Source organism: Nelusetta ayraudi, unplaced genomic scaffold (assembly GCF_046127955.1).
Source record: "Nelusetta ayraudi isolate G7.1 ecotype Tasmania unplaced genomic scaffold, CSIRO-AGI_Nayr_v1 ptg000026l, whole genome shotgun sequence".
NCBI classification, from domain to species: domain Eukaryota; kingdom Metazoa; phylum Chordata; class Actinopteri; order Tetraodontiformes; family Monacanthidae; genus Nelusetta; species Nelusetta ayraudi.
Window position 1 is genome coordinate 6,792,501 of NW_027466076.1, and position 25,419 is coordinate 6,817,919.

Below are 25,419 nucleotides of genomic sequence, written 5' to 3' on the forward strand. Positions count from 1 at the left end.
ACACCAGGACAAGCTGAGATGTTGCAGTTTACACACACACACACACACACACACACACACACACACACACACACACACACACACACACACACACACACACACACAGAGGGAGAGCATCCTACAGGGAGAAGCTGAGTGTTTTTCTTCTTTCAGTTGCTCTGATATTTGATATTCACATTCACAAGAAGACTTTAATTCCACACTGCAGTGGTGCAGCTGCATTCATGAGGTGCACTACAAATGCAGACAGACGTCATTTTCACATTTACAGCTCAGAAAACGTGTTTTGGTTTTTCAGTAGAATGTTGGGGGGGTTGATTGATGACGTGGTTTATTGGCACCTGGGTGAAGAGCAAACCTGAAGAACATGGCAGTGGGTGTGCTTGTGTCACTGTTTGAGTGTTTCCAGTCTTTATCCAGTCATAACAAGGAAGTGTTTATCATTCTCACAATCATCCACTACCAAACTCTGTCTTTGCTTTTATTTTGTAGGAATCTTTCTTCTTCTAACTACGATTCCATCAACAGTTCAGACGTACCGAATGAAAGAAACGCCAATGACTGTGATACCTGGTGTGAGTGTCTCCTAGATACTGTTGGATGGCAGCTTGTCGTCACTTGCAGTGACTGAATATTGTTTCAAGCCTGGAAAACAGATGCAAGGACAGAACAGTTATTTTCCAGTGTCTGTTGGGCAATTTTAGGATTTTTGCAAAAATCCCCGTTTATTTTAACAGTTGGAAAATAACAGAAATGCTATCCTTTCAATGTTCTCCGTCCCACTTTGAAAACTACTGCAGTTTATGTAGAGAAGAGAATGGATGAAGATGGAGGATGTGGATTTTCTACAATCATCATCATCATCATTTCTTGGAACAAGACACATGGTGGCTAAAAAGAAATGACTTTAAAATGAGGACTAGATAGTAGGTCCGCCCATAACCCTGAGTTCAGGAGCACCTGGGGAAAGAAGGTGGATGGATTTGGTCTTTATTTGGTTGAAGATGAAGGATGTCACAGAATTGTTGTAATGTCGCATGACAATCACTGGGACTTTAATGATAAATTTCCCATTCACTCTTTACGGGCAGATGAGAAAGAGAACTCGAGGTTTACTGCGGTTCACAATAGTTCATTCATTTACCAAAGACATTAAAATAATGTCTAAAAGATGCAGAGAACCGTTCAGTTCATTTGAAAAGACTAATAAGTAGAAAGAAAGCTCTGGCAGCTTTCTAATTAACTTCAGACTATTTTTTTTTAAATATGGCCGACATGGCTCCCGATTTAACATCGCAAAAGTAAATGTCACGCAACACAGACATTAAAATAATCCTCCGAAAGACAGTAAACTAATATAATAATTTAATTTTCTTGTCTTAATCTCCTCAATTACCGTGGGATTTACTTACTTACAGTGGGATACTTCCACATTTAAACTAAAGTTTAAAACAGGAGGACGCTTGGTTCAGTGTCGCAGGGAGGTCCGACCGGATATCAGTCCCCCTGGAAACACTGTTACGCTGTTTCTTTGCGTCGCAGTTGTATGACGTTGACCTTTCTCGGCCACGCAGTTTTCCAATTGGACCGTTTACAGAGGAAGAGGCGAGGGCCTCATTCTCATTGGTTCACGCGTTCTTGAGTTTCTGTTTAAATCTCACTCGCGTTTTGGTCGTGTGTAAGGCGAAACTGTGTTATCTTGTTTTGGTTTTTTGGTTTAATGGGACGCTGAGTTCGGAACTATTGTTTGCTGTGCAGGTGCGTTTGCAATCTCGTTATTTACTAAAGATTATATTGTTTAAAACAGACTGCAGTGGTCTCACATATTGTTAAAGCGACTGTGAAAGACCATGGGGTGAAGATGAAATCTAACTTTATGTTGTTTTTTAATATCTATGCTTTAACAAATAACCAACAAAGGGGTCCATTTAAACATTGGTGTCTGAACCAACATTATACTTTCAGTCATTTCCGGTAAATCTCCGTTTCTTCTGGCATTGTTATTGGTATTTAGCAGCTGTTTTAAGAACGCTTTCATGTCATCCACCTCTGAATTGGTTGAATTGAATTGAATTATGGATTTTTTTTTTAATAGCATATATAACATTATATATATTTATATATATATTATATCCCCTCTGGTCGATGTTCCAGAGCACTGTACGCCAAAACCAGCAGACAGCGGCTCAGTTTTTCCCCCAGGCTGTTGCTCTGATGAAGTCACAGCACTAACAGAGACTCAGAGCAGCGACTGTGCATTAACCATACTTCCACTTCACCTCTTTACACCTCTTTACATTGCTCATACTGCACTACTGTTTAGCATTGGTAATTACATTACATTGTTGCACTACACTGAACATTTCCACTTAACTTTCTTTTTATTTAATTTTACTGTCACAGGGTATACATATGTAGACTTGTATATAGATCCTTATTTTACTCCAAGTTGCACTGTTTATAGTTTATTTATACTTCCGCTTGCACATTGTTTACTTGTTTACCCTTACTTTTTACTTATTCTGTAGTTTGTTTTTTAACCTGAGCAGTAGAATAGAGAAAAACCCAGAGTGAAATTCCGTGCTTGGCCTGTCCAAACTGGGTCAATAAAGCTGGTTCTGATTCTGATTCTTACTCTTAAGGGGTGCGATATACCAAGGATCTGTGCTATTTAAAGTAAAAGCGTGCTTTCTAAATTGACCATTAAATTATTCTGTCAACAATAACTATACAAAGACATATAAAGTGTCAAGAAAAAAAATCATTACACAAGATAAAAAAAAACAACAACCACAAAATAAAATAAAATGATGTCCATGTATGTTTGAGCATGCAGAGTTGATCTAAAGAAGTGAGAGCAGCGCTCTGGCTGCTTTGAACAGCATCTTATGGATCCAAGACATTAATAAAGCCCAATCTGATGACGTTACTCTCATTAGGATCCATTAGGATTAAAACAAACCAATAATGATCATAAATGAAATGTTTTCATGCTCTCAACTTCGCAGGCAACTGCTGTGGGATTGCATTTGTTTTTTTTATTTCTGTTCCGACTGGTTCTGATCCGTGAAGCGATGCGTCACGACTCGTCAGCCGGTCGCCGGAAGGGCAGAACCCCGGTACGGCGACCTCCGATGCCAACGCCAGGGGGCTCTGGTGCGACACCATCGGCCCCGAGACGAAGCGGCCCTTCCAGTGAGTTTCGTTCATGTTGAGCCGCTGTGAGGATCAGGGTTTCAAAAAACCACACTAGCAATTAGAACTCTATAAAGGAAATTATAAGAACATTCAATGTCAATGCAAAAATACCTCCTGACTGCCTGTAATTATAAGCAAGTGCAGTTTTCCTAACACATGTACAGTAGGTAATCATCAGACAGCAATGACGACCAGGCAATGACTGTGCAAACGCTCCATCATGATTCCTGAATGTCCTTAAATGCAACATCACAAAGAGACAAGCAAGTTGTTTCCACAAATAACATTTTGTTTCCGCTGCTGCTGCTTTTTGCCTCGACTGGTTCCAAATCTCACCAAGTGAAATTGTCTCATTTCCAGTCAACTGATGGAACTACACTCAGTAAAAGACACAATCAGCCAACCAGTAACACTTCAGTTCGATATTGGGTCTTGTTTTTATCTTAGTTGGGGTCAGGTGATGAACTGCGCTTCCTCTCCCTGTTACTCAGCTACTCTATGTTGTTTCGATGATTCTCCAGGCTTGGTTTAGACTGGACTGCAGAACAGAACAGCACTGTTTAAATACAGAAGTGATGAGAGATGTCAACATTGTGAAGGTTCTCTAGTCCCTGACTGACTGACTGACTGACTGACTGGTGCTGGCACAGGAAGTGGTGTGTTTGGGTTTTCAAAACTAAACATGGCAATCCACAGAAGAGCAAACCAAAACCAGCAGCTCTAGACCTTCTGTTGAAGGCCTCATGTGCTGCCACCTCAGAAACCGTGTGTGTGTGTGTGTGTGTGTGTGTGTGTGTGTGTGTGTGTGTGTGTGTGTGTGTGTGTGTGTGTGTGTGTGTGTTGTGTGTGTGTGTGTGTGTGTCAGGGCCCTCGACATCTCCCAGGAAGAGAAGGTTCCGACCCGGGACCAAGGCCTTGATGGAGATCCGCAGGTTCCAGAAGAGCACGGACCTGCTGATCAGGAAGATGCCCTTCTCTCGCCTGGTGGGTCTCATCTCCTGAGACGAGACCACACAACAACCTGACCACTAACGTCACATAAGAAAACTGATCTGGTTGCAACACATCTATGAGTAACATTTGTGAATTAGCTATGAATGGAATACTATGGTTAATATATGATGTATACAAGGTTCATACATACATTTACCATGTTTTGTTTCCTAAGTAGCGTGTAGCCACGCAGCCTTTGCCAAACCTCCTGCTGTCTTTTTCTGCTGTTCAGGTTCGAGAGGTGTGCCAGGGTTTCTCCATCACTGCCCTCCGGTGGCAGGTGGTTGCTCTGCAAGCACTGCAGGAGGTACCAACTCTTCACGCGCCACTCTTGAAGCGTCTCTGTGTCGTGATTCTAGGGATGCAACAACAGCGGATATTTTAGCAAAGCGTTTGCTTCAACACAACAGCAAACGACGTTCTGTTGCTACGTCTCGGCCAGTCACAAAACTTTATCAGAACCCGGTACAAAAGATCTGCTCAGCAGCGCAAACTAGTGGTGACGACCTGCCGGTGCCGCAGTGATCAGTGATTTCGCTCGTCACATGTTTAGTTTCAGCCTGTTAAAAATCAACATTTGATCATTAAACAGGGAGAACAGTTGAAAGTCAATGACTTCCACATGTTTTGTGCATTTGTGAAATAGTTAAAAGTTCAGTTCCTTCATTTCAGTTTCCTTGTTCATGACATTTCTGAGTTCCCTGAACATTACAAAGCTGAAAAAAACAAATCCAATTTTTGCTCTTCTTCTTCTTCTTTTAAAAAACAACAACAACAAAACAAAACTATTTTTAGTTAATAAACACACAATGAAGTTCAATTACAAGCAGATGCTGAAAGTTGAGGTTATTCTAAAGAAAAGGGGCTGAAACAATTATTCAGTGCTCAAACTGTCTTGACAAACTGTTGTTCATTTTTATTGGGTAGTCCTAAACTTTATATGTAATATGTGTGGTTTAATGTTTGTTGTAATTTGATCAGACAGTGCAGTCTTTAAAACTGGAAACTGGACGGTTGCGTCCTCCGCGCCGGCGTTGGCAGTGTTTCAGAGACGACTCACAGCTTTGAGTTTCTCTTCCCCTCCAGGCCACCGAGTCGTTCCTCGTGCTCTTGTTCTCCGACGCCAACCTGTGCGCCATCCACGCCAAGCGGGTCACCATTTTCCCGCGCGACATCCAGCTGGCCCGCAGGATCCGCGGGGTGGACTGCCTCTGACTGAGTAGCGCCACCAGCTGATGGTTCTCCCTCGTCACCGTCGCCCTGGATCCTACAGTTTTATGTGCAGTTCATATTGCAATTTTTAAAATATGAATTGGTTGTATATTTTTATACGATATTCAGAAAATCTTTGATAACAAACTTGGTAAACTTGTTTTTTTCTGGAATAGTATAGTAGTGTTTTTTGTGTTTATTGTGTAAATATTATATTGTTTTCAAACTGTTGTAGCGTAACACACGTGGTTACGTTTTTTTTTAACAAAATAAAATTTCAATTAAAATCCTTTACAATATATTTATAATTATTACGTGATACTGGCTTCGTTCTTTTTTCCTTTGTGGCACCAACGCGCTTCCGTATTTTTAAATTATTATGAGTTTTTTTTTCCTCCACAAGAACTTTGTAAGTTACTACCTCCCGTAGTAAAAGCAAACGAATCCAACGTAAGCAAGCTTCCTGTCCCTCCCGAGCCACTGTATCCTGAGCAGGTCCGGTGACCAACACTGGCCAATCACATTGTGAAGCTGCGTGGGGATCATAATAGAATGCCCTGGCATTTGAAAAGGGGCTGTACAACCGGAGCCTTTTAATAACATGCACATTTTTGATCTAATTGATTTGAATATTGTCGATACTCGGCTCGGTGTATCGATACAGCGCTGATTCCTGGGGAGAGCTCGGAACCGGACGACACCGACACTGTGTTGTTGTTTTTATCGAACCGTGTCTTCATGTATCTGGAGCGGAAATAATCACTGCGCTCCTAGTTTGTGATCCCAGCGGTGCGCTACATTATTATTATTATTATTATTATTATTATTATTATTATTATTATTATTATTATTGCAGCCAATCGGTGAACCTCGGACATTAGTTCACTGTCTGCCAGTGGCAGGTCCGTGAACACACAGATTATACACAGAAGACACAGTGGCAGGTCCGTGAACGCAGCATCCATCGCAGGCTCTGATGGATGCTGCTCGGCTCTGAAGGACCATGTTCAAGAATGTGTTCGGCTCGGGCTTCCTGGTCAGAACCGCTCACGTCATTCTGACATGGGTCATCACGCTGATCCTCTTCCTGCACGACACCGGTGAGTCTCAACTTCTCCAGCCTCTCCGCTCTCTCTCGCTCTCTCTTTACACCCACACACACACACACACACACACACACACACACACATATTTGTATATAAAGTGTGGTGTGTCCCAGTGGGATTCCAGTATGGCAGTAAGCTGTGTGTGTGTGTGTGTGTGTGTGTGTGTGTGTGTGTGTGTGTGTGTGTGTGTGTGTGTGTGTGTGTTTTCTCTGCAGAGTTGAGGAAGCAGGAGGAGACGGGTCAGTTCCTGGGCCCAGTCTTCTTCGTCCTGTTGGTTCTGGTGTCCGTGTTGCTCTACTTCGCTGTGTCTCTGATGGATCCAGGCTTCATCCTGTCCAATGACAGTGATTTACAGGTGATTTTTGACCCGCCACTTATTTTTGAACATCCTCTCAATGTGGCAAGCAGGTCAGGGCTGGTAAAAATAAATAAATAAATTATATATATATATATATATATATATATTAATTGCAAAAACGCCCTAACTGAAAACCTCTAGGTGATGCATAGTGTGCAGTACCAGGCAAAAACCACTGGCCAGACTAGAATGGCCCTAGTGGCCTGTATGAAGGTCATAGAGACGTGGGACCAAAACCCAGGCGTTGGTCTGATCCAGTTTGATGTTTCATATCCAGGTGCTGAGACTCTATCTTCAACAGGAGAAGCACAACTTTCACTAATTTCACCATTATGGTGCAAAAATCCAAACAATTTTTAAAGTTCAACTCAAAAAAATCTGCAAATGATGGTGGCTTGAAAAGCCTTTTTATTTTTTATTAATATTTCCGTTGCAGGTATCATAGTAAAGACGACACATCGCAGTATTTTTGTGGAAATTTGAGGTGTTTTATGTTTCTCATGCTCAGCTTACATTCATTTAAAAATATTGAGACATGTATGATGTGATGGAATGAGCATCAGGCCACAGACCAGGGTTTGAGCCACCTTCCTTGTGTCTTGTTTGGCATCAGTTTACACTGGGAGTGAGCGAGGAGCAGCAGGACATGATCCCACCCGCCAGTAAATCTCTGCGCCAGCGACGCTGCGGACACTGCCTCCTTCAGGTGAGCAGGAGCCACTGCAGCCACATCACGTGACTGTCAGCCAGGAGAAGATCTTCACTGCTGCTGGAGCCTGACTTCACCTGAACTCTGGTGACTGGGCCTCCAATACTTTAGCATCAGGAAGCTCTGCATTCTTGGAGATTTCTCATCTTTTTAATTTTCCATCTGGGAATAGATAACAAAGGACGAGAGTCTTTATTTCAACTGTGAACGTGTAGGTTTTGGTGTAATTGACAAGGACGGTAACTTTGTATACACACACAGTGTTTGTCGTCACCTCTCTGTACTGTATCAGTGCTGCTGTAATGTGACACTGGAGGGCAGCGGCAACAGCATCGGTAGCTCTTGGGTGTGTCAGTGGTTTAGAATAACAGTGGGTCACTGCTGAGCCACACTGCTGCGCCACCTACAGGCAACGGAGTTTAGAGGCTAATTAGCGTCACACACCTGGACTATAAAAAAAATATATATTGTTGTAAAAAGGAATTCAGAAAGTTGGGCCTTGAAAGTTCAATAAAGTGAACTGGAGAGGAGAGAGTGAGACTCCACATCAGCGAGGCACTGAGCTCCACCCTACACACCAATGAATGGAGGAGATGGTTTGCTGAAGAAAACCAAGCGGCTCCTGACCAGTTCAGGTTACCACAGTAATGTAACCACTGGAGAGTTTAGGTTACTGACTCACTCTTTAGGTTACTGACTCACTCTTCACAACAGGGGCTGGAATTACTTCTCACTTCATCCAGCACAAACCCTCATTTCTCACTTGACAAACTCTTGGCATTCATTAAAGGTCCAGAGTGTCAAATTTGGCCTAATTTATGTTTTTCCTATTGGTAAAAGCTCAACATCCATCCATCCATCCATCTATCCATCCATCCATTCATCCATCTTCCCGAGCTCAGGGTCCTGGGGGTCTGCTGGAGCCTCTCCCAGCTGTCATAGGGCAAAGGCAGGGTGACACCCTGGACAAGTCGCCAGTTCATCGCAGGGCCACATGGAGACAAACAACCATGCACACTCACACTCACATGCACACCTACGGACAATTTAGTGTTCAATTGACCTCACATGTCTGTTTCTGGAGCGTGGGAGGAAGCCAAAGAACCCGGAGAGAAGCCAGCAGACACAGGGAGAACATGCAAACTCCACACAGGAAGGCCCCAGCGCCAACCACTGAGCTACCATGTCGCCCAAAGCTCAACATACTGCCCATAAATACATTCATGTATATATATATATATATATATATATATACATATACATATGTGTATATATAGATATATACACATATGTATATATACATATATATATATGCAAACTCGGGAGGGGGAGGAAGAGTAATAGACGCTGCAATCTAATATCTAACCACTTGATGTCGCCGTTTCTTCTCAAAATCTCCAAATACGACATACTGGACCTTTAAAGCAAATATGTGTATATATATTGAAGTGATGCTGCCCTCTGAATACCTTGCCATCCATCTTCCCCCCGAGCAGCAGCCAATGAGATCCAAGCATTGCCAGACGTGTCAGCACTGCGTGCGGCGCTACGACCACCACTGCCCCTGGATCGAGAATTGTGTGGGCGAGCGGAACCACCGCTGGTTTGTGCTCTACCTCACCGTGCAGCTGTTGGTGCTGCTGTGGGGGCTGCACATCTCCTGGTGAGTAGTGCGCCCTCTGCTGGACCCTACCAGTGGTGCTACACTAAGCCCTGAGCCTTCCCTCTGCTCTTCTCCACCCAGGACGGGCTTCCACGACGCCCCCGCCTGGCCGCTGTGGCTGCACTCCAACGGCACGCTGCTGACCGTGGCCACGCTCATGGCTCTGCTCTCGCTGGTGGTGCTGCTCCTGCTGGCCTCACACATCTACCTGGTGTCCCTCAACACCACCACCTGGGAGTTCATGTCCCGCCACCGCATCTCCTACCTCAAACACTGCGGGGCCGACGAGAACCCCTTCGACCGGGGGACCTTCCACAACCTGTGGAGCTTCTTCTGCGTGTGGGGCACGGTGGTGTGGGAGCAGGTGTACTTCAGGGAGGTCAGGGACCAGGTGTAGGACCACACCACTGCTGCTGCGGCTGCTGGACTAGCTTGTACTGGTAATACTTGCTTGTATTGTGTAATGTTATTCTCATGACCATTCCGGTTTGCTGTCCTCCCCCTGACTATAGAGGTCCAGAGTGGAATATCTGTCTTGATTAATGATTTTATATTGGTAAAAGCTTAACATACTGCCCATGAATATATTAATACAAGTGTGTACTGGCAGTATGATAACAGTAATGTGGTTTTCCTTCCCTTAGATCGGTTCTCATATATACTGTATATGAGAACCTCCATAGATCAGTAAGGGTGTCAGTGCTCCCAGTTAGCTGCCATCTTGCACCAGCATATTTCTAAGGAAGCCTGGTGTGGACAATGAAGCTGCCTGACAGCATAGTGTTTGGTATTTAGGCTGAATACCAAGAAGAAGAAGGAGAAGGTGGAGCAAGTATCCAGGTTTGGGTGTGCAGGCCACCGTAGTTCACTGGCAAGCTCAGGAGGGGGCGGGAGAGTGAAATACGCTGCAGTCTGAAATGTAACCACTAGATATCGCTGTTTCTCCTTTAAAATCCTAACCCTACCCTTTAAACAGTCCCATAATACTGCTGTCCCACAGAATGAAGGTCTTTGGTTGCATCTTACCAGCACTGCAGACGTATCCAACAGTTGTTTACATAGTTTAGTCTAACTGACGATGGTCTTCTGCAGCAGGTTGGGCACCCAAACGTGGCCTAAGACAGACCAGGTGTCACGCCACCATAAACCTTTGTAAGCACATGCATGGACAATCCTCTGCTATGGTTAGCAGGTTTCTTCCTTTCTCGCTACAGTCAGATCCTGAAGACAGTTTCCAGTGTACATACAGTTTCAGTGTGAAATGATCCTCTTTTATACAACTTTGTGAGTCATTCTGTGGAAGCGTAACAAGGTTGCTTGTTTTAACAGCAAGAAAGAAACCGGGTTTGAGGTAAACAATGACCAATTAGAAATTTTGTCAACTGAGAAGTGAATATTTTTCTGTCCAGTGACGTTTTCTTGTGGAACCGCAGTGGACACAGTGTACACAGTGTACACAGTGTACGTTCAACTGGAATGGACAACATTTCATCTATTTTATACTGTATAGATTTAGAAATGAAAATGCATTTGGTAGTTAATGTCCGACTGTTATCTGATGAACTGCTGTGGACCAGTGGCGTCCAGTGAACGCTGAGCTCTACAGTGTTTGGCTTTTCTTGCACAACAGGAACTTTCAACGACAGCAATAACGACAAAGTTAGTCTACAACTGTCATGGTTAATGAGGTATCCAATACTTTTAATTGGCCCAAATACATTTTATTGTTTTTTTGTGAACGGAAAGCAGTTAATGTTGTGTTCTGCATTGTATGCAATAATGTCATTCAGTGTTTTGTTGTTGTTTTTTTCATTGAAATGAGTGCTTACACAAATAAAATCGGTTTCTTTCAGAGAGTCATCAGAGTTAATATGAGACCTATTAATGAATTCATATTCTCCATCATGTACACTTAACATTTCATATTCACATTTCATGTCTTCATTTAAAGTATAATGACAGTGTGATGAATGTCTTCTAGTTGGGGATTCTGACTGGACAGTGCATTGATGCAGTGTAGTGGCTGGAGATTGAGCAGCTGAACCTTCTGGTCAAAGAAAAACCAGAAGTGAGGTCAATTTTTTTACACATCAATATTTCACTGAACAATAATAATAATGATAATAATAATAATAATAATAATAATAATAATAATAATAGAAAGACTGAATGATCTGAAATCGTGGAGACAAAAACCACAATGCGTCTCTGATGGAGGTGGAGTGTGTTGCAGTCACCAGGACGTTAGAGGAGCATGTGGTCCACCTTCAACTCAAACCCTGCCATGAGAAGTCAAAGTTGGCAAAGACCTCTTGCTGCTGGGCGCCGAGGACGGCGCCACCAGCAGGCAGGCTGAGGACGGGCTGCAGCCCAGTGAACTCCTGGTCAAAGTTGCTGACGTCCTGTGGAGCTGCGATGACTGGCAGGAAGGGAGGTTTGATCTTCTTGGCCAGCAGAGCCTCCCAGTCCATCCCCTGCCAACACAACATCCACTCAACTGTCAATACAACTCTCAGAGGGCAGGAAAAACTCCCCTGTAGTGGGAAGGAACCTGGAGCAGATCCAGACTGCAGGGGGTCAGAGGTCATCTGACCTTTGACCTTTAGCTTGGGGTGAAAAGGAAATGTAGAGAGAGACGGTGACCTGAAAGAAGGGCTGTGCTTTGATTTGCGAGGCGTCTTCCCGTCCTGCTCCGAGCCTCACCTCCGGGTTCTTCTCCAGCAGCTGCAGCATCACGGTGAAGACAAGTCACAGCGTCAGCCAATCACAGCGCCAGCCAATAACAGCATCAGCCAATCACAGCGCCAGCCAATAACAGCATCAGCCAATCACAGCGCCAGCCAATCACAGTACGCAACATCTTCCACCACTTATTATCACTGAGTGGCACCCGACACTGAACAAATGTTGCCCCCCCAACGTGGATGTAATAATATTGAAGTCAACTTGGTGAAATACACATATGGAGATTCATCTGCTAATAAGGCATTCTTCAACCTGATCATATGCATATATACAGTATATATTTATATTAGTTAGATATCACAGCTGTTTTGAAGACACACAGTTTGTGTGTTTCACTCATTGTGAACAAGACAGTAAAACAAGAAGCTTTTCTGCTTCTTCTTCGCATGTCAGGCGTCAAGTGTAGGAAACAACACTCGTCACCTCCAACTCAACACTGGAATCACAAATGAACCAATGATGGATGACGGATGTGTCGTCAAAGTGAAAAATGCTAATTTTTATATTATATATTAGATTAATATTATGCTAATAAGAGAGGTGGATGTCCCACCTGCTGGATGAGGGAGACAGACTGTGGAGTAAGACAGCGAGGGAAGCAAACTTCATCGTTCACAATGCTGTCAAACACTTCCTCTTCACTGTCACCTGGAAAAGGAGACTGGCAGAGAAGAAGAACAACACAAAGGTCATCAGCAACTTCTGAACAAAGCAGCAACCAACAATCTCACCGTCTCCCTCTGTCTGTGTAGATTCCCTGCACTGTCACCAGCGCACAGGAAGCAAGCAACGCACAGCAGTTTGCATCAGTCGCACAAAGACACTCAAGACACTGAGGCTTGCAACACACAGCAAGACAGGCAGGCAGGCAAGCAGGCAGGCAGGCAGACAGGCGGGCAGGCAGACAGACAGACAGACAGGCAGGCAGACAGACAAGTGGACAGACAGGCAGACAGGCAGACAGCCAGACAGGCAGGCAGACAGCCAGACAGGCAGGCAGGCAGACAGACAGACGGGCAGGCAGGCAGGCAGACAGACAGACAGATAGGCAGACAGGTGGACAGGTGGACAGACAGACAGATTTTCTTGATGCAGTTTGTCTGTGTCAATGTGTAGCAGCCACTGTGGTCCCAGCAGTGGGTCAGCAGTGGGTCAGCTGTTCTCTACGTGTTCTGACCTCTCCCACCAGCATCTCGTAGATGAGAACCCCGAGGCCCCACCAGTCCACGCTGCGGCTGTAGTTCTCCTCCGTCAGAACCTCTGGGGCCAGAAACTCTGGAGTGCCACAGAAGGTTGAGGTGCGATCACCGTGGCCCATACCTACAGACAGCACAGACACTTCAGCACCACCACTGACACTGCAGTACTGCCACCGCATTGGACCGAGGGTTAACTTCTCCCTCCGTTCTTTCTTAGTTTCAAGAGGTTCTGACCTTCTTTGCACAGCCCAAAGTCTGCTATCCTGACAAAACCATCTGCATCCATCAGCAGGTTGTCCAGTTTCAAATCCCTGGGACACACACACACACACACACACACACACACACACACACACACACACACACACACACACACACACACACACACACACACACACACACACCATATGAAGCTGACGACAAAGAGAAAAACACAGTGTTGATTGCAGCCACAGTGGCTTCTCACCTGTAAACAATGTTGTTCTGATGGAGGAACTCCAGGCCGAGCAGCACACACGAGGAGTAGAACCTGGAACCAAGACAGTGAGAAGAGACCATGGAGATACTGACTGGGTTTGGTGAAAAGTCTGAACGCTTGGAAGAGTACTCCTTCATAATAATAATAATAATAATAATAATAACAATAACAATACTTTTTATTTTTGAAAAGTATTGTTATTGCAGTGCATGAAGAGAAGTGCGTGTCAGTGCTGCTCACTGGGTCTGTTTGTGGCTGAAGATGTTGTTGTGGATGTGCGTCATGAGGTCTCCTCCAGGTGAGTAGGCCATGACGAAGCAGACGTGGTGGCTGGTCTGGAAGCAGCCGTGCAGGTGGACCAGGAAAGGATGACGTGAGGCGTTGATGACCTCAAAGATCCTCTTCTCACACACCAGGCTGAACACAAGCACACACACAACCACTGCCAGTCAATCCATCCTGCCTCAACCTTCCTCTTCTGAAGAGGAGACGCCTGGGGGGCACCAGCAGCTTCTCTTTACTCTAACCCAGGCGTGGCCAGAGCTCCAGTCTCACCACCACCACCACACTGACTGACTGAGCAGTGGGCCAATAAACACACATCAAAGCAAAGACACACAACTGTGTATTACTAAAAGACCCTCCAGTGACTTCTAATATCCTCAGTTAAAATGAACCTGGTGGTTTACTGGTCTCACATTTCCCCTCTGAGTCGCAGTGGTCTTCATGGCTCTGAAGAGCATCATAGACTTCATTCTCTTCACTAATGTTCCTCACAGTCCGTGAGGCTAATTGCACTTCCAACTGTTTTCCGAGAGATCACCCACCTGTCCACTTCATCACGGCTTACAATGTCTGCTTTCTTCAGGGCTTTGATTGCATAGAGTTTTCCAGACTTCTTATGTTCTGCAAGCAGCACCTTGACAGAAGAGTGAAGGAAACAACTGTGTGAAAACGCAGCTCCATGGAGCAGGAAAGAAAGAAATCCAGGAAGATGTGGAGCGACGCGTCAGGCTGTGACGGTGAAGAAGAAGCACCAGAACGAGCCTTGATGTACCTTTCCAAAGTGACCTCGACCCAGCACAGAAAGGCACTCGAAGTCCTCTAGTTGCAGCCCCCCGTTTCTGATGAGGACAGAAGAGAAAACCAAGTCAATGTAGAAGAACCTGGCTGCTCAATGTAGAAGAACCTGGCTGGTCAATGTAGAAGAACCTGGCTGTTCAATACAGAAGAACCTGGCTGTTCAATACAGAACAACCTTCCTGCTCAATACAGAAGAACCTGGCTGCTCAATGTATAAGAACCTTCCTGCTCAATACAGAAGAACCTGGCTGTTCAATATAGAATAATCTGGCTGGTCAATGTAGAAGAACCTTCCTGCTCAATACAGAAGAACCTGGCTGTTCAATATAGAAGAATCTGGCTGCTCAATACAGAAGAACCTTCCTGCTCAATATACAAGAACCTGGCTGGTCAATGTAGAAGAACCTTCCTGCTCAATATATAAGAACCTGGCTGGTCAATACAGAAGAACCTGGCTGGTCAATGTAGAAGAACCTTCCAGCTCAATACAGAAGAACCTGGCTGTTCAATATAGAAGAACCTGGCAGGTCAATACAGAAGAACCTTCCTGCTCAATATACAAGAACCTGGCTGTTCAATACAGAAGAACCTGGCTGGTCAATACAGAAGAACCTTCCTGCTCAATATACAAGAACCTGGCTGCTCAATACAGAAGAACCTGGCTGGTCAATGTAGAAGAACCTTCCTGCTCAATACAGAAGAACCTGGCTGCTCAATATAGAAGAACCTTCCTGCTCAATACAGAAGAACCTTGCTGGTCAATGTAGAAGAACCCTGATGGTCAATATAGAAGAACCTCGCTGCTCAATGTAGAAGAACCTTCCTGCTCAATACAGAAGAACGTGGCTGGTCAATGTCGAAGAACCTTGATGGTCAATATAGAACACTGAACAGTCCCAGCAGTGTTTCAACCACTGCTGCACTACACCAGTGCTACACAAGTGTTACACCAGTGTTACATCAGTGTTGGAATGCCACTGCCTGTGTTGTGGAGCTTCTCCAGCCACAGACGTCTTCATACACTGGTTGTTGTATATCAAATATAGAAAAGTCTTGCTTTCAAATGTGAAACCTCAACACACCTATTTTACAATCTCCCATTGGAAAACTTGGAAATATCATGGAGAAGGATTCCATTAGAGTCCTTCAACAGCTCAGCATCCTTTTAGTTTGGACAAAACCATGATGGGACTTTGACGCTCCACAGCTGTCTAATGTATCTACTGCAGGAGCACTGCGGAAACACTGGATGGCAACTTGGAACTAACAGAACAACAACAAGGGTGATGATGCCGGCTGAGTGTTGACCTTCATGTTGACCTTCACACCTACACTCTGCTTTCAGCTGTGGAACCTCAGCTGACTATCAGCTCTTGACATCATGGATACATGACGCCATAATCATGTTCAGGGAACCACTCGCTGCACATCTTTGGTGTCCTTCATGTCACTTTGCCAGCATAAGAAAATAACTGTAACTTTTAGACATTGAAGGAACAGAAGAGTGGCGTTCAGGATGAGCTGCAGGAAATGGAGCCTTTCTATTGAAGACGACTTACTGGGTTGGTGGAGGACGACCAGAAGGTGGCTGCTTGACTGTCGTGGTCTGAGTGTCATCAGAAGACAGGTTTGATTATGAAGACACAGAGGGAGAAGGATGCAGTGTCAGTCAAGCAGTCGTTCAAACAAACAACCTGATTGAGTCTCACCAAAATAGAACCTCAACATTTTTACTCTCTGTTGCCACTAGTGGTGGCTGCTGGACTTTCAAATGGAGAAGCTCTTTTTTAGCCAACACAGTGTTCACTCTACGTTGACTGTATGATTTCTCTGGTGTGATGCTGTGAATGTTAACGGAGGTGGAATCCAGTCTGGCTCACCGGCACCGACTCTTTGCTTTTCTTTCCTGTGGAGTGAGGAGAACTCGCAGGAGGATCCTCACAGACGTTCAGTCCGACCACAGGAGGATGTCTGAAAAACACAGATGCTGACTTCTACTGAAACCATCACTGACTGACTGAGCAGGTGTCTTCACTCTACTCTGGCCAGCTTTCATATATACTTTATTTCTAATTTCTAATCATTGGGAACTGAAAATGAAGAATTATTGAAACAAGTTTAAAGCTCCTATTTTGCACAATTCTTTTGATCCAGGGGGTGCCAGAGGCCCTGACTGACGCTCACCCAGACGCTGGGCTGGAGCCTTGGTTCCAGCCCCCTAGTGGAGGGCTCAGGGGCTCCAGGGAGCTGCAGGGAGGCAGGATGCTCATCATCAAACGTCCCCAAGTGGCAAAGTTCATGTTCATCTGAGCAGCACGAAGGAAGTTCTTCCCTGTCAGGAGAAAGGAGCGACCATTCAAAAGCAACTCCTCACTGATACTCTCCAAAAATGTAAAATACACATTTGGAAATGAAATACGGCTCCTGAATGAATACATTTGTTTCTATGTGGTGCTCATGAACCTTGTACCTTTTTCTTTGGGGAAAATTCTTCTCTGCCTTTGGAGTTTATGACGCCGCTCAATGACTGGATTGATGAATTTCACCTAAATAACAAAGAGTTGATGATGGGAGCTGATGCAGAAGTGCAGGTAGCCACTGGAGGGGAGGATTATGGTCAGGGAATGCAGTGAGGAGATTCCTTGCTGTCCAGTGTGATGGTGCTGACCTCAATGAACAGGACCCCCTGCGGCTCCAGCTGCAGACACATGCCGTGACGGCGGTTATCCAGGAAGTCCTCCAGCCGCAGGAACTTGAGGCCACACAGAGCTCGCCAGTCCCTCCAGTACACTCCCATCTCCAGCTCCCTGGACTGGCAGGCAGCAAACACCAGGTTAAACACATCCCATCAGGGCCAGTCAGCAATAACACTCAAACTGTGGATTATAAGAGAAGGAGCTTTTATTCTGAAGCAGTATAGCTCAAGGCCAAGTATATAAACTAAGCATATTAATGATGAGGTCATGTGATGACGCTGTCAAACTGCAGGTGCTTTTGTATATGAAAGCTTCTGCTCAATGCCTGGACTGTGTGTATATAATATATAATATATTTATATAAATATATATTTATATTTATATACATATACGTAAACACTGTGTTAAATGAACTGACGTGTCAATTATTTTGTTCTTAGAAGGCCTAAAGGTCCCTGTTTGACAGACAGAACAGAGCTAGTGAATGTGTGTGTGTGTGTGTGTGTGTGTGTGTGTGTGTGTGTGTGTGTGTGTGTGTGTGGGTTAACTCAGATGAGGATTAACAGTGGGATTATTGAGATGGATGAGGTTAACAGATAATCCAGGCCAGACTAGTGGACTGCAGCGCTCTGAGAAGACCTCTTCATCTCTGATGATGAGCGGCTATCAGTGGAAAACTGCCTGCTTGGATGCAGCAGCGCTGCATCTGAATCACTACTGGCACACGCTAGGGAGGCTAAACACACACGTAGCCCTATTCCCTCAGCCAATCACATGCTAGCAGGAGCTCTGAGGCTCACAACAGCAGCTGACACAACAGTAAATTCCCCCAGTGGGGAATAAATAACGAAAGGCACTCGGTTCTATTGCATTCTATTCCATCTAGGATTTTAGCAATTTAGCATTAGCATGACCTTGACAGTAGAAAAGAAAATAAGGAAAGTGAAAAGTGACACAGTGACGCACACATGAATAAATAAAAAAAAAGTGTTCCTTGACATTCCTGAAGGAGCGCTCATCATTTTAAAATTCTAAATCACTTTCTGTTGAAAATATGAATTTCCCTGACGGAATTGAAACAACAATTTTCTGAATGTTTATTGTGAGACAGTGCGACTCACCCGTTCCAGCTGGACGGTGAAGTTCTGGTCCCAGGCCTCGTTGCTCACATGTCTCCAGTGAGTGCGGCCCACAATCCTGCTGTCCACCTTCAGCACCACGCTAACCTCCGCTAGCATGTAGCACGGACACACACACACACACACACACACACACACACACACACACACACACACACACACACACACACACACACACACACACACACACACACACACACACACACACAGCAAACTGTGACCAACTGGAAAATGGAACAACGATAACAAAGATCTCGACAACTTCAATCGATGGACCATCTGGCAAAAGCTAAAATATCTTTCTGTCTTTCTTGTCATGATACGGAACTCAGTCGTCCACAGATACAATTAAAAAATACACTTCAGTATTTTGTTACTCACGTTTAAGCCACATAACATAGGATTCAAAACCTTCCAAACCCCAGAAAACCACAGACAGTTTGAAAAGAGCATCATCTGGATTCCACAGACATCAGACAGACAGTTAGATCGATGACAGACAGACAGACAGACAGACAGACAGACAGACAGGCAGGCAGGCAGGCAGACAGGCAGGCAGGCAGGCAGGCAGGCAGGCAGATAGACAGACACAGACAGGCAGACAGACAGACAGCCAGCCAGCCAGCCAGCCAGGTCCATGGGTGTGAACTTACAGGAGAGGTCTTCAGCCTTGGCTGCCCTGCTGCTGGCAGTGCGTCCCGACACTCCGGTCCTCACCTTCACATACTTGCCATAATGAGCAGGTCTGAGGGACGAAGGCAAGTCAGGACCTTCCAGCAGGTCCTGGCAGCCCTTCAAACACACCTCCAGACGACCTGCATGAAGAAGCCAACATCAGTCAGTCCAGTGCAATCAGCCAGAGGTTGAAACCACCCTCATCACTTCTCCTTCTCTTTGCAACACTTCCTGTTGCTGTCAGGAGCAACTTTGCCCAAGGTGGGATTAATAAAGGTGCTCTATTATTTTCTATTCTATTTGAGGTGGTTACAGGAGAAGTGCAGTAAAGTTCCAGTATGTGGCAACAACCTGTTAGACTGGCTGGTTTAAAGAAGGAGGACAAGGTGGTGGTGGAGGAGGAGGAGGAGGAGTGGCTGGGCGGCTTCCTCGGACTGGAGCGGGAAGGTGAAGCCAGCGAGGACAACTCCTCCTGGACGGCTGCGTGCCTGGGATGGTCAGCAGGAAGTTCACTGAGGCGTCTCTCCAGGGAGGCACGCAGCAGATCCACCTTCTGGGACGACTCCTGCATCCGAGTTTGAGCCTGCAGGAGAACATCAGCAGCAGCACTGACTCCACTCTTCACAGCAACAAGCACACTGGCAGCTTGGAATACAATAGAAGAGATGTACTTTGTTGATTTGAGGAAACTACAGCACGCTGGCTCAGTGAAAGCTGTCCAGGTGCCTTCACTGAACCTTCTACTGCACCACACTGCCTGCCTCCAGCAGAACCCCTCTGCTGGTCAGCTCATCACCTCTGCACTGTGTCTGCTCCACTCTTCACTACTTCCACCTTCATTACTATTCTAGTGTGACTGTTTAATGAGTGAGTTTATCTGCTGCTGCTGCAGCTGCTGCTGAGGAGCAGGTGGCTCCTGGTCAAAGACGGCTCCACCTCAACATCTCTTCTATCTGCTTCAAGAAAGGTGGAATTTGATTCTTCCTGTCAAATCAATCAAACATTCCCAAGAGGGAACAATGGTGGACTACTTCCTGGTGCAACAGTGTCAGCCAGTGTGAATGCACGTGCACGCTCAGCCACCTCGGCCAGCATGCGTCGGTCCTGGATCTTCTGCCCACTCAGATATTTCACCACGTTTTTGGCTCCTTGGACCACCGCTGATTCGATCTTCATGTGATGAAGGAGTTCAGCCACACGCAGTTCCAGAGAGCCAATCAGCTCCATCAGGTGACCTGGGAGAAGGAGAGGCTCAGGTTAAAACTGTTCCTGAACTCGTTGGACCACTGACACTCAGTGATTTCTCCAAGGTTGAATATTGAAGCTCAGGTTTAGAGTTGACTGTCAATGAAGGAACTGCCAGTCAGTCCTCTGCTGAACCCAGTGGATGCCAAACTACTGCAGTAGTATAGTATAAATATGTATAAACTGACTCGTCAAACTCCAGTATATGCACTTTGATGAAATAATGATGTTGATGCTCTGCCATCACTGAGTGCATGAAAAGCAGCCCAGATGTGCTGAAGCAGTCTGGGAGCATTAAGTGTTAATGAGAGAATTCCAGATGTTTTCTAAAATCTGAACCATGATGCTTTGTTGACTCTCGTGGTTCAACACAACACAACACAACACAACTAAGAGTGATGAGAATTCAAAGCCGTTTTAGAAATGTTCACATTTTACAGCACTGTTGAATCATTCAAGTGCTGTGATGATGGCTGCATGTTGCACTCTCAATCAGACACTGAAGGCAACAGCTGTCAAAGCCATCCCATAATGAGTCTCCTGCACTGGGGATGTTCCAGTAGATGATTCCATCCAAATGGAATCATCTACAAACGTTATAATAATAACAGCAATCTGGATTCTTGGATCCTCTAGTTTGTATTGATGAGTAGCTGGTGTAGTTGTCTACACTGGAGTTGGGGAGATGTACCGTGAGCTCCATCCAACTCTCCACCTTTGACTTGACTGATCTTCACCATCTGCATACGCAGCAGCTCGATCTTGGTTCGACTGTCCTGCAACATCTGCTGGGCAGCAGAAAGCATCTTCCTGTCCTGGAAGACAAACATGACAACATGACAACATGACAACATGACAACATGACAACATCGCAACATGACAACATGACAACATCGCAACATGACAACATGACAACATCACTTCTGCTGCAATCTGAAAAATACAGACAAAGAAAAGTCAGGAAATGATCAGGGGAACGTTTCAAAAGAGGAAGTTCTTGGCTGATGGAGTCGTTGTTTAAAGTCTTAAACTTGCCTTTCATTCGTCAGTGTTGACAACATCCACCATCTCAGTCTGCTGCTCTGACGTGTGAATGATTTTAACTGAAGCGTTGCTCAACTGGCCTCTGCTAAAGTGGTGTCATGTGTGAGTGTGGTTCTCTATGGATGCTGGAGTGGTGCAGCCATACTGGTGGCATTATGACTGACGAGGCGTTTTAATGTAGGCGGGGCTCACAGTGACTGACGTCCTCTGTCATTTAGCGTCTGATAAAGACAAAGACGCGTTGACATCGGCTTGAACAAGCCTGCTGTGCGGTGCTGTTGTGTACCTTGACTGAGCCGCTGGTGTAGGTCTTGATCATATTATCAGCGCCCTGTTTGACCTTGGTTTCCATGGTGAGCTGCTTCTTCAGGGTTCTGAGGCGACCGGCAGCCGGTGACGTCACCTCGTCCCACTGACGCGACTCTGCAAAGTGCTGCTCTTCCTCCGTTGAAGCTGCACAAACACAAGTCACATGGTGGCCTCAGCATCACACACGCTGAGACAGAGTCATCAGCGACCAGCAGCTTGACCAGCAGCTGGACCAGCAGCTGGACCAGCATCCCGGCAAACTCTACTGGTCTGCGTTACAAACCAGTAGAGTTTTCACAAAGATGTTTGAGTGACAGATGGAAAAGTTCCAGTTCTTTGTTCTCTGAGACGTCCACGCTCGCTCCAGCAGAACTAAACAGTTTTTCATAATAACTTTTATCAACATGATGGAGGCCTCAAGTTGAGATCCACTTTCAATCAAACCTTGGAAAACAAAGTTTAGCAATGAAAATATTCAATATCTTGTAAACGTAATTTACACATTTTCATTCTTTGTTTTTTCAAAAAAGGTTTACGTTGCGTGTCGAAGTTAAATCGACGTCGTTGTCAACGTTTTATTGAAAAGATTTTTGGTGATTCAAATCTTGTGCAATAAACACAACAACATAACAAAAAATGAGAAAAACCAAAGCCAAGGCGCTGCTCTCTGTGGGACTGATCTTTGTGTTGTGTTGCCAATATTCCAGTAGTGATGACAACCTGCGGCGGCGGCGGCGCTCTCCTTCTCTGGTGCCATGGCCCAGGCGTTGACCTCCTGCAGCTCGCTGTGGAGCCTCTCCAGCTTGCGGCGCGACGCCTTCAGCTGGCCGTCCACGTCGGCCGCACTCTTGCGGTTGGTGATGGCCCGTCTCATCCTCTCCGCCGCCTCCTTGATCTTCAGCTCCTTCTGGATCTCCTGCCGCAGGAGAACGCGGGCGTCCTCCAGACGCTGCTGGAACACAGGGTCCAGGATGTTGCCTTCCTCCAAATCCTGCAGGTGAGACAAAGGTCAGAGGTGTTGAACGTGAACGTCCGGATCGTTTGAACAGCTCTGCTCGAGTCTTTTTCAGCTGCAGCAGAATCACAGAGTCTTCAGTTGTGAGCCGTTGGCCACCACTCAATGTTCACACCAACAATAACAACGACCAAGGCTGCTTTCCCTCTGAAACATCATCCAGTTTTACACTGAACCACACAGCAGCGTAGTCCAAACAGCTCCACTTCAAGCAACAAGCACAACAGTCAAAGTACACAGTTGTCAGCAAAAGAAATACTCTTAGTACTGATACCTGAAAAACATACTGTAGTACAGTAACAAAGTATTTGTACTTGGTTACTTGGCACCCCTGTTTGTATTTCCCAACAGACTCAAAGGATAAAAGAAACTAAATGGCTCAATGGCGCCCCCTATGGCATACTGGCTCTGTGCTGAGTGTCATGTATGAAAACCATTCATTAATGACGTCATCTGCATCCCACCTTGTCACTCTAAGAGTGCAATGTCCAAAAACATCAGCTAGTAGAGGTCTTGCTAAGCAACAATACACATTTTGACACAACTTTTACAAACAATCTCTCAACAAAATGGAATATTGATTACAATACAGACGGTCCAGCACTGCTTTTCACATCTCATACTCATTTTCATTCGGGAATAATTATTATTAATTATTTTGAGATGAAAGTTATCCAGAAAGTTCATAGAGACTCAAGATTCTCTTCTTTTTTAACAACATGTTGACTGAATTCTAGTTTCACACCTATTATTTTACATATATTCATTCTGTGATCCTCAGCATTGGATCTTAATTTGATTAAAAATGATCTCCATAAATGTGTCTTTCTAACTTTGAACCTGAATATTGTTTTAAATAAACGAAATAATTACATTTTAGTATTAACCTCAACAGGCAGCTGATCTGTCCTCAGAATACACACACACACACACACACACACACACACACACACACACACACACACACCTTATTAAGACCACCTTTAGAACAGCATCTTGATGAGAAAGGTACCGACAGACGTCACCTGTGACTGTGTATTTCTGTGTTGTGGAACTGCAGTTATTAAACTCGCTTTTCTTACCGATCCGTTATGTTATGGATTTAAAAAAAAAAAAAAAAAAAAAGACAGAAAGTCTGTCACGCGGTGTCAGCGCGCCAGTTTAAACAGGGGCTTTGCTTTGGATCTGAGAAATATATGAATATAAATATGAATGACTTGAATCTCCAGGTGGACGCTCAGTGACTCGGTAGGAATTTGACCGAGCAGGACCAGCAGGAAAAGCGAGGCGCCTCCTCTGTGTGTGTATGTGTGTGCGTGTGTGCGTGCGTGTGTGTGTGTGTGTGTGTCCCAGGTCCCTTCTGAAACAAGTTGCGACTTTACCTGGAGCGGAAACCCGGACATGGCTGCTGTCAGTTGACGGTCCGCGCGCCGGGGGTCCAGGTCACGAACTAACCACTAACTAACCACTAACTGACACACAAACCCCGCCGTCAGTAAAAAAGTTCTCGCTTTTCGTTTGGCACTTCAAACACCGACAGTAGCGTTTGTTTCCTTCACCGCCTGGTCCCGCTCTTCCTCCCGCGGCTCCTCATCGGTGGATGTTCTTGGGATCAACAGTTTGGATGGAGTGTGAAAGCAGTTTGACTGGCGGGCCCTTCGTGACGTCGACTTACGTCAAGTCTGGGCGCGACCGAACCGGTTGGTGGAGCGACAGGAACCAACCAATCAGCTTCGACTTCCACCTGCACCTGCCCAGGTATCCAGGTGATGCGTTGACGGCCGGGTGACCTCGGTGAAATGTATGCAGTTCGCATGAAAATCAATGCAAATGGGTTTTCAAATGACTGGATTGCCTTTTCTTCTCTTATTCTAAGGTTTCTCCAGGCAGTTGCAGCAATGACGTCATATTCGCGACTCACTTCAGCCAGGTACTTCGGGTTGTGACAGCCGTTCTTGGCTGATTTTTTCATGACTGAACTGCGGACACGTGAATCTCACCGTCAAACTGCTTTGACTCAACTACGGCAACCGAATTGGAACATAAACTAGCGCTCCTCTCTCCGCACCAAGAAAAAAATAATTGAAAAAAATTATCTTTCATATGTTTTTTTCCTTGGCACAATAACGGCAATATTCAAAAATATCCTACAGACCGCGAGTGTCAAAGCATAGCGTTCAAACAAACCGTTGAGGCGTCGCTTCATGGTGAAGTGAAAGACCATTTGCAGTCAGTAAAATAAAATCTTATCTTTCAAAGACTGTTCAAACTTGTGCCGTGTTGTCAGAAACAGTGTGGGATTGAGTTGTAATGGATTAAATGTTTTTATAAAGTAATGAAATAAGAAAATGCATAAATCGGATTAGTTATTAAAAACACGTCCACGACATCAGGAGCAATTAAAAAAAACCAAATAATAAAATAAATAATAATAATAATAATAATAATAATAATAATAATAATAATAATAATAATAATAATAATAATAATAATAACAACAACAACAATAATAATAATAATAATTATTATTAATGATTAATTAATTAAATATT

At 45.0% G+C, this 25,419-nt stretch overlaps 3 protein-coding genes and 1 long non-coding RNA gene across 4 annotated transcripts; 2 read left to right on the plus strand and 2 right to left on the minus strand.

The window, feature by feature from the left end:
* Positions 1-1,615: 1,615 nt before the first annotated feature.
* cenpa (histone H3-like centromeric protein A) lies at positions 1,616-5,722 on the plus strand. The gene is made up of 5 exons (XM_076029406.1): positions 1,616-1,758; positions 3,009-3,195; positions 4,064-4,182; positions 4,424-4,498; positions 5,278-5,722. The coding sequence occupies exons 2-5, from the start codon at positions 3,075-3,077 to the stop codon at positions 5,404-5,406; spliced, it is 444 nt and encodes a 147-aa protein (XP_075885521.1). The 5' UTR covers positions 1,616-1,758; positions 3,009-3,074; the 3' UTR covers positions 5,407-5,722.
* Positions 3,981-5,091, minus strand: LOC142890414 (uncharacterized). The gene is made up of 2 exons (XR_012927073.1): positions 4,962-5,091; positions 3,981-4,531 (listed from the first exon to the last, which is right to left on the minus strand). It is a non-coding gene; the product is annotated as an uncharacterized LOC142890414 (long non-coding RNA).
* Positions 5,723-5,948: 226 nt separating the features above from the next.
* zdhhc12b (zDHHC palmitoyltransferase 12b) lies at positions 5,949-11,091 on the plus strand. Its single transcript, XM_076029405.1, has 5 exons — positions 5,949-6,503; positions 6,725-6,864; positions 7,481-7,573; positions 9,073-9,239; positions 9,321-11,091. The coding sequence occupies exons 1-5, from the start codon at positions 6,407-6,409 to the stop codon at positions 9,634-9,636; spliced, it is 813 nt and encodes a 270-aa protein (XP_075885520.1). The 5' UTR covers positions 5,949-6,406; the 3' UTR covers positions 9,637-11,091.
* On the minus strand, positions 10,914-24,507 carry pkn3 (protein kinase N3). The gene is made up of 22 exons (XM_076029404.1): positions 24,250-24,507; positions 22,573-22,843; positions 21,830-21,996; positions 21,191-21,314; positions 20,338-20,489; positions 19,606-19,837; positions 19,233-19,394; positions 18,562-18,671; positions 17,413-17,556; positions 17,215-17,290; positions 16,929-17,076; positions 16,625-16,715; positions 16,304-16,350; positions 14,719-14,785; positions 14,489-14,580; positions 13,902-14,078; positions 13,650-13,712; positions 13,418-13,494; positions 13,162-13,304; positions 12,538-12,645; positions 11,883-11,963; positions 10,914-11,713 (listed from the first exon to the last, which is right to left on the minus strand). The coding sequence occupies exons 1-22, from the start codon at positions 24,268-24,270 to the stop codon at positions 11,507-11,509; spliced, it is 2,760 nt and encodes a 919-aa protein (XP_075885519.1). The 5' UTR covers positions 24,271-24,507; the 3' UTR covers positions 10,914-11,506.
* Positions 24,508-25,419: the final 912 nt, after the last annotated feature.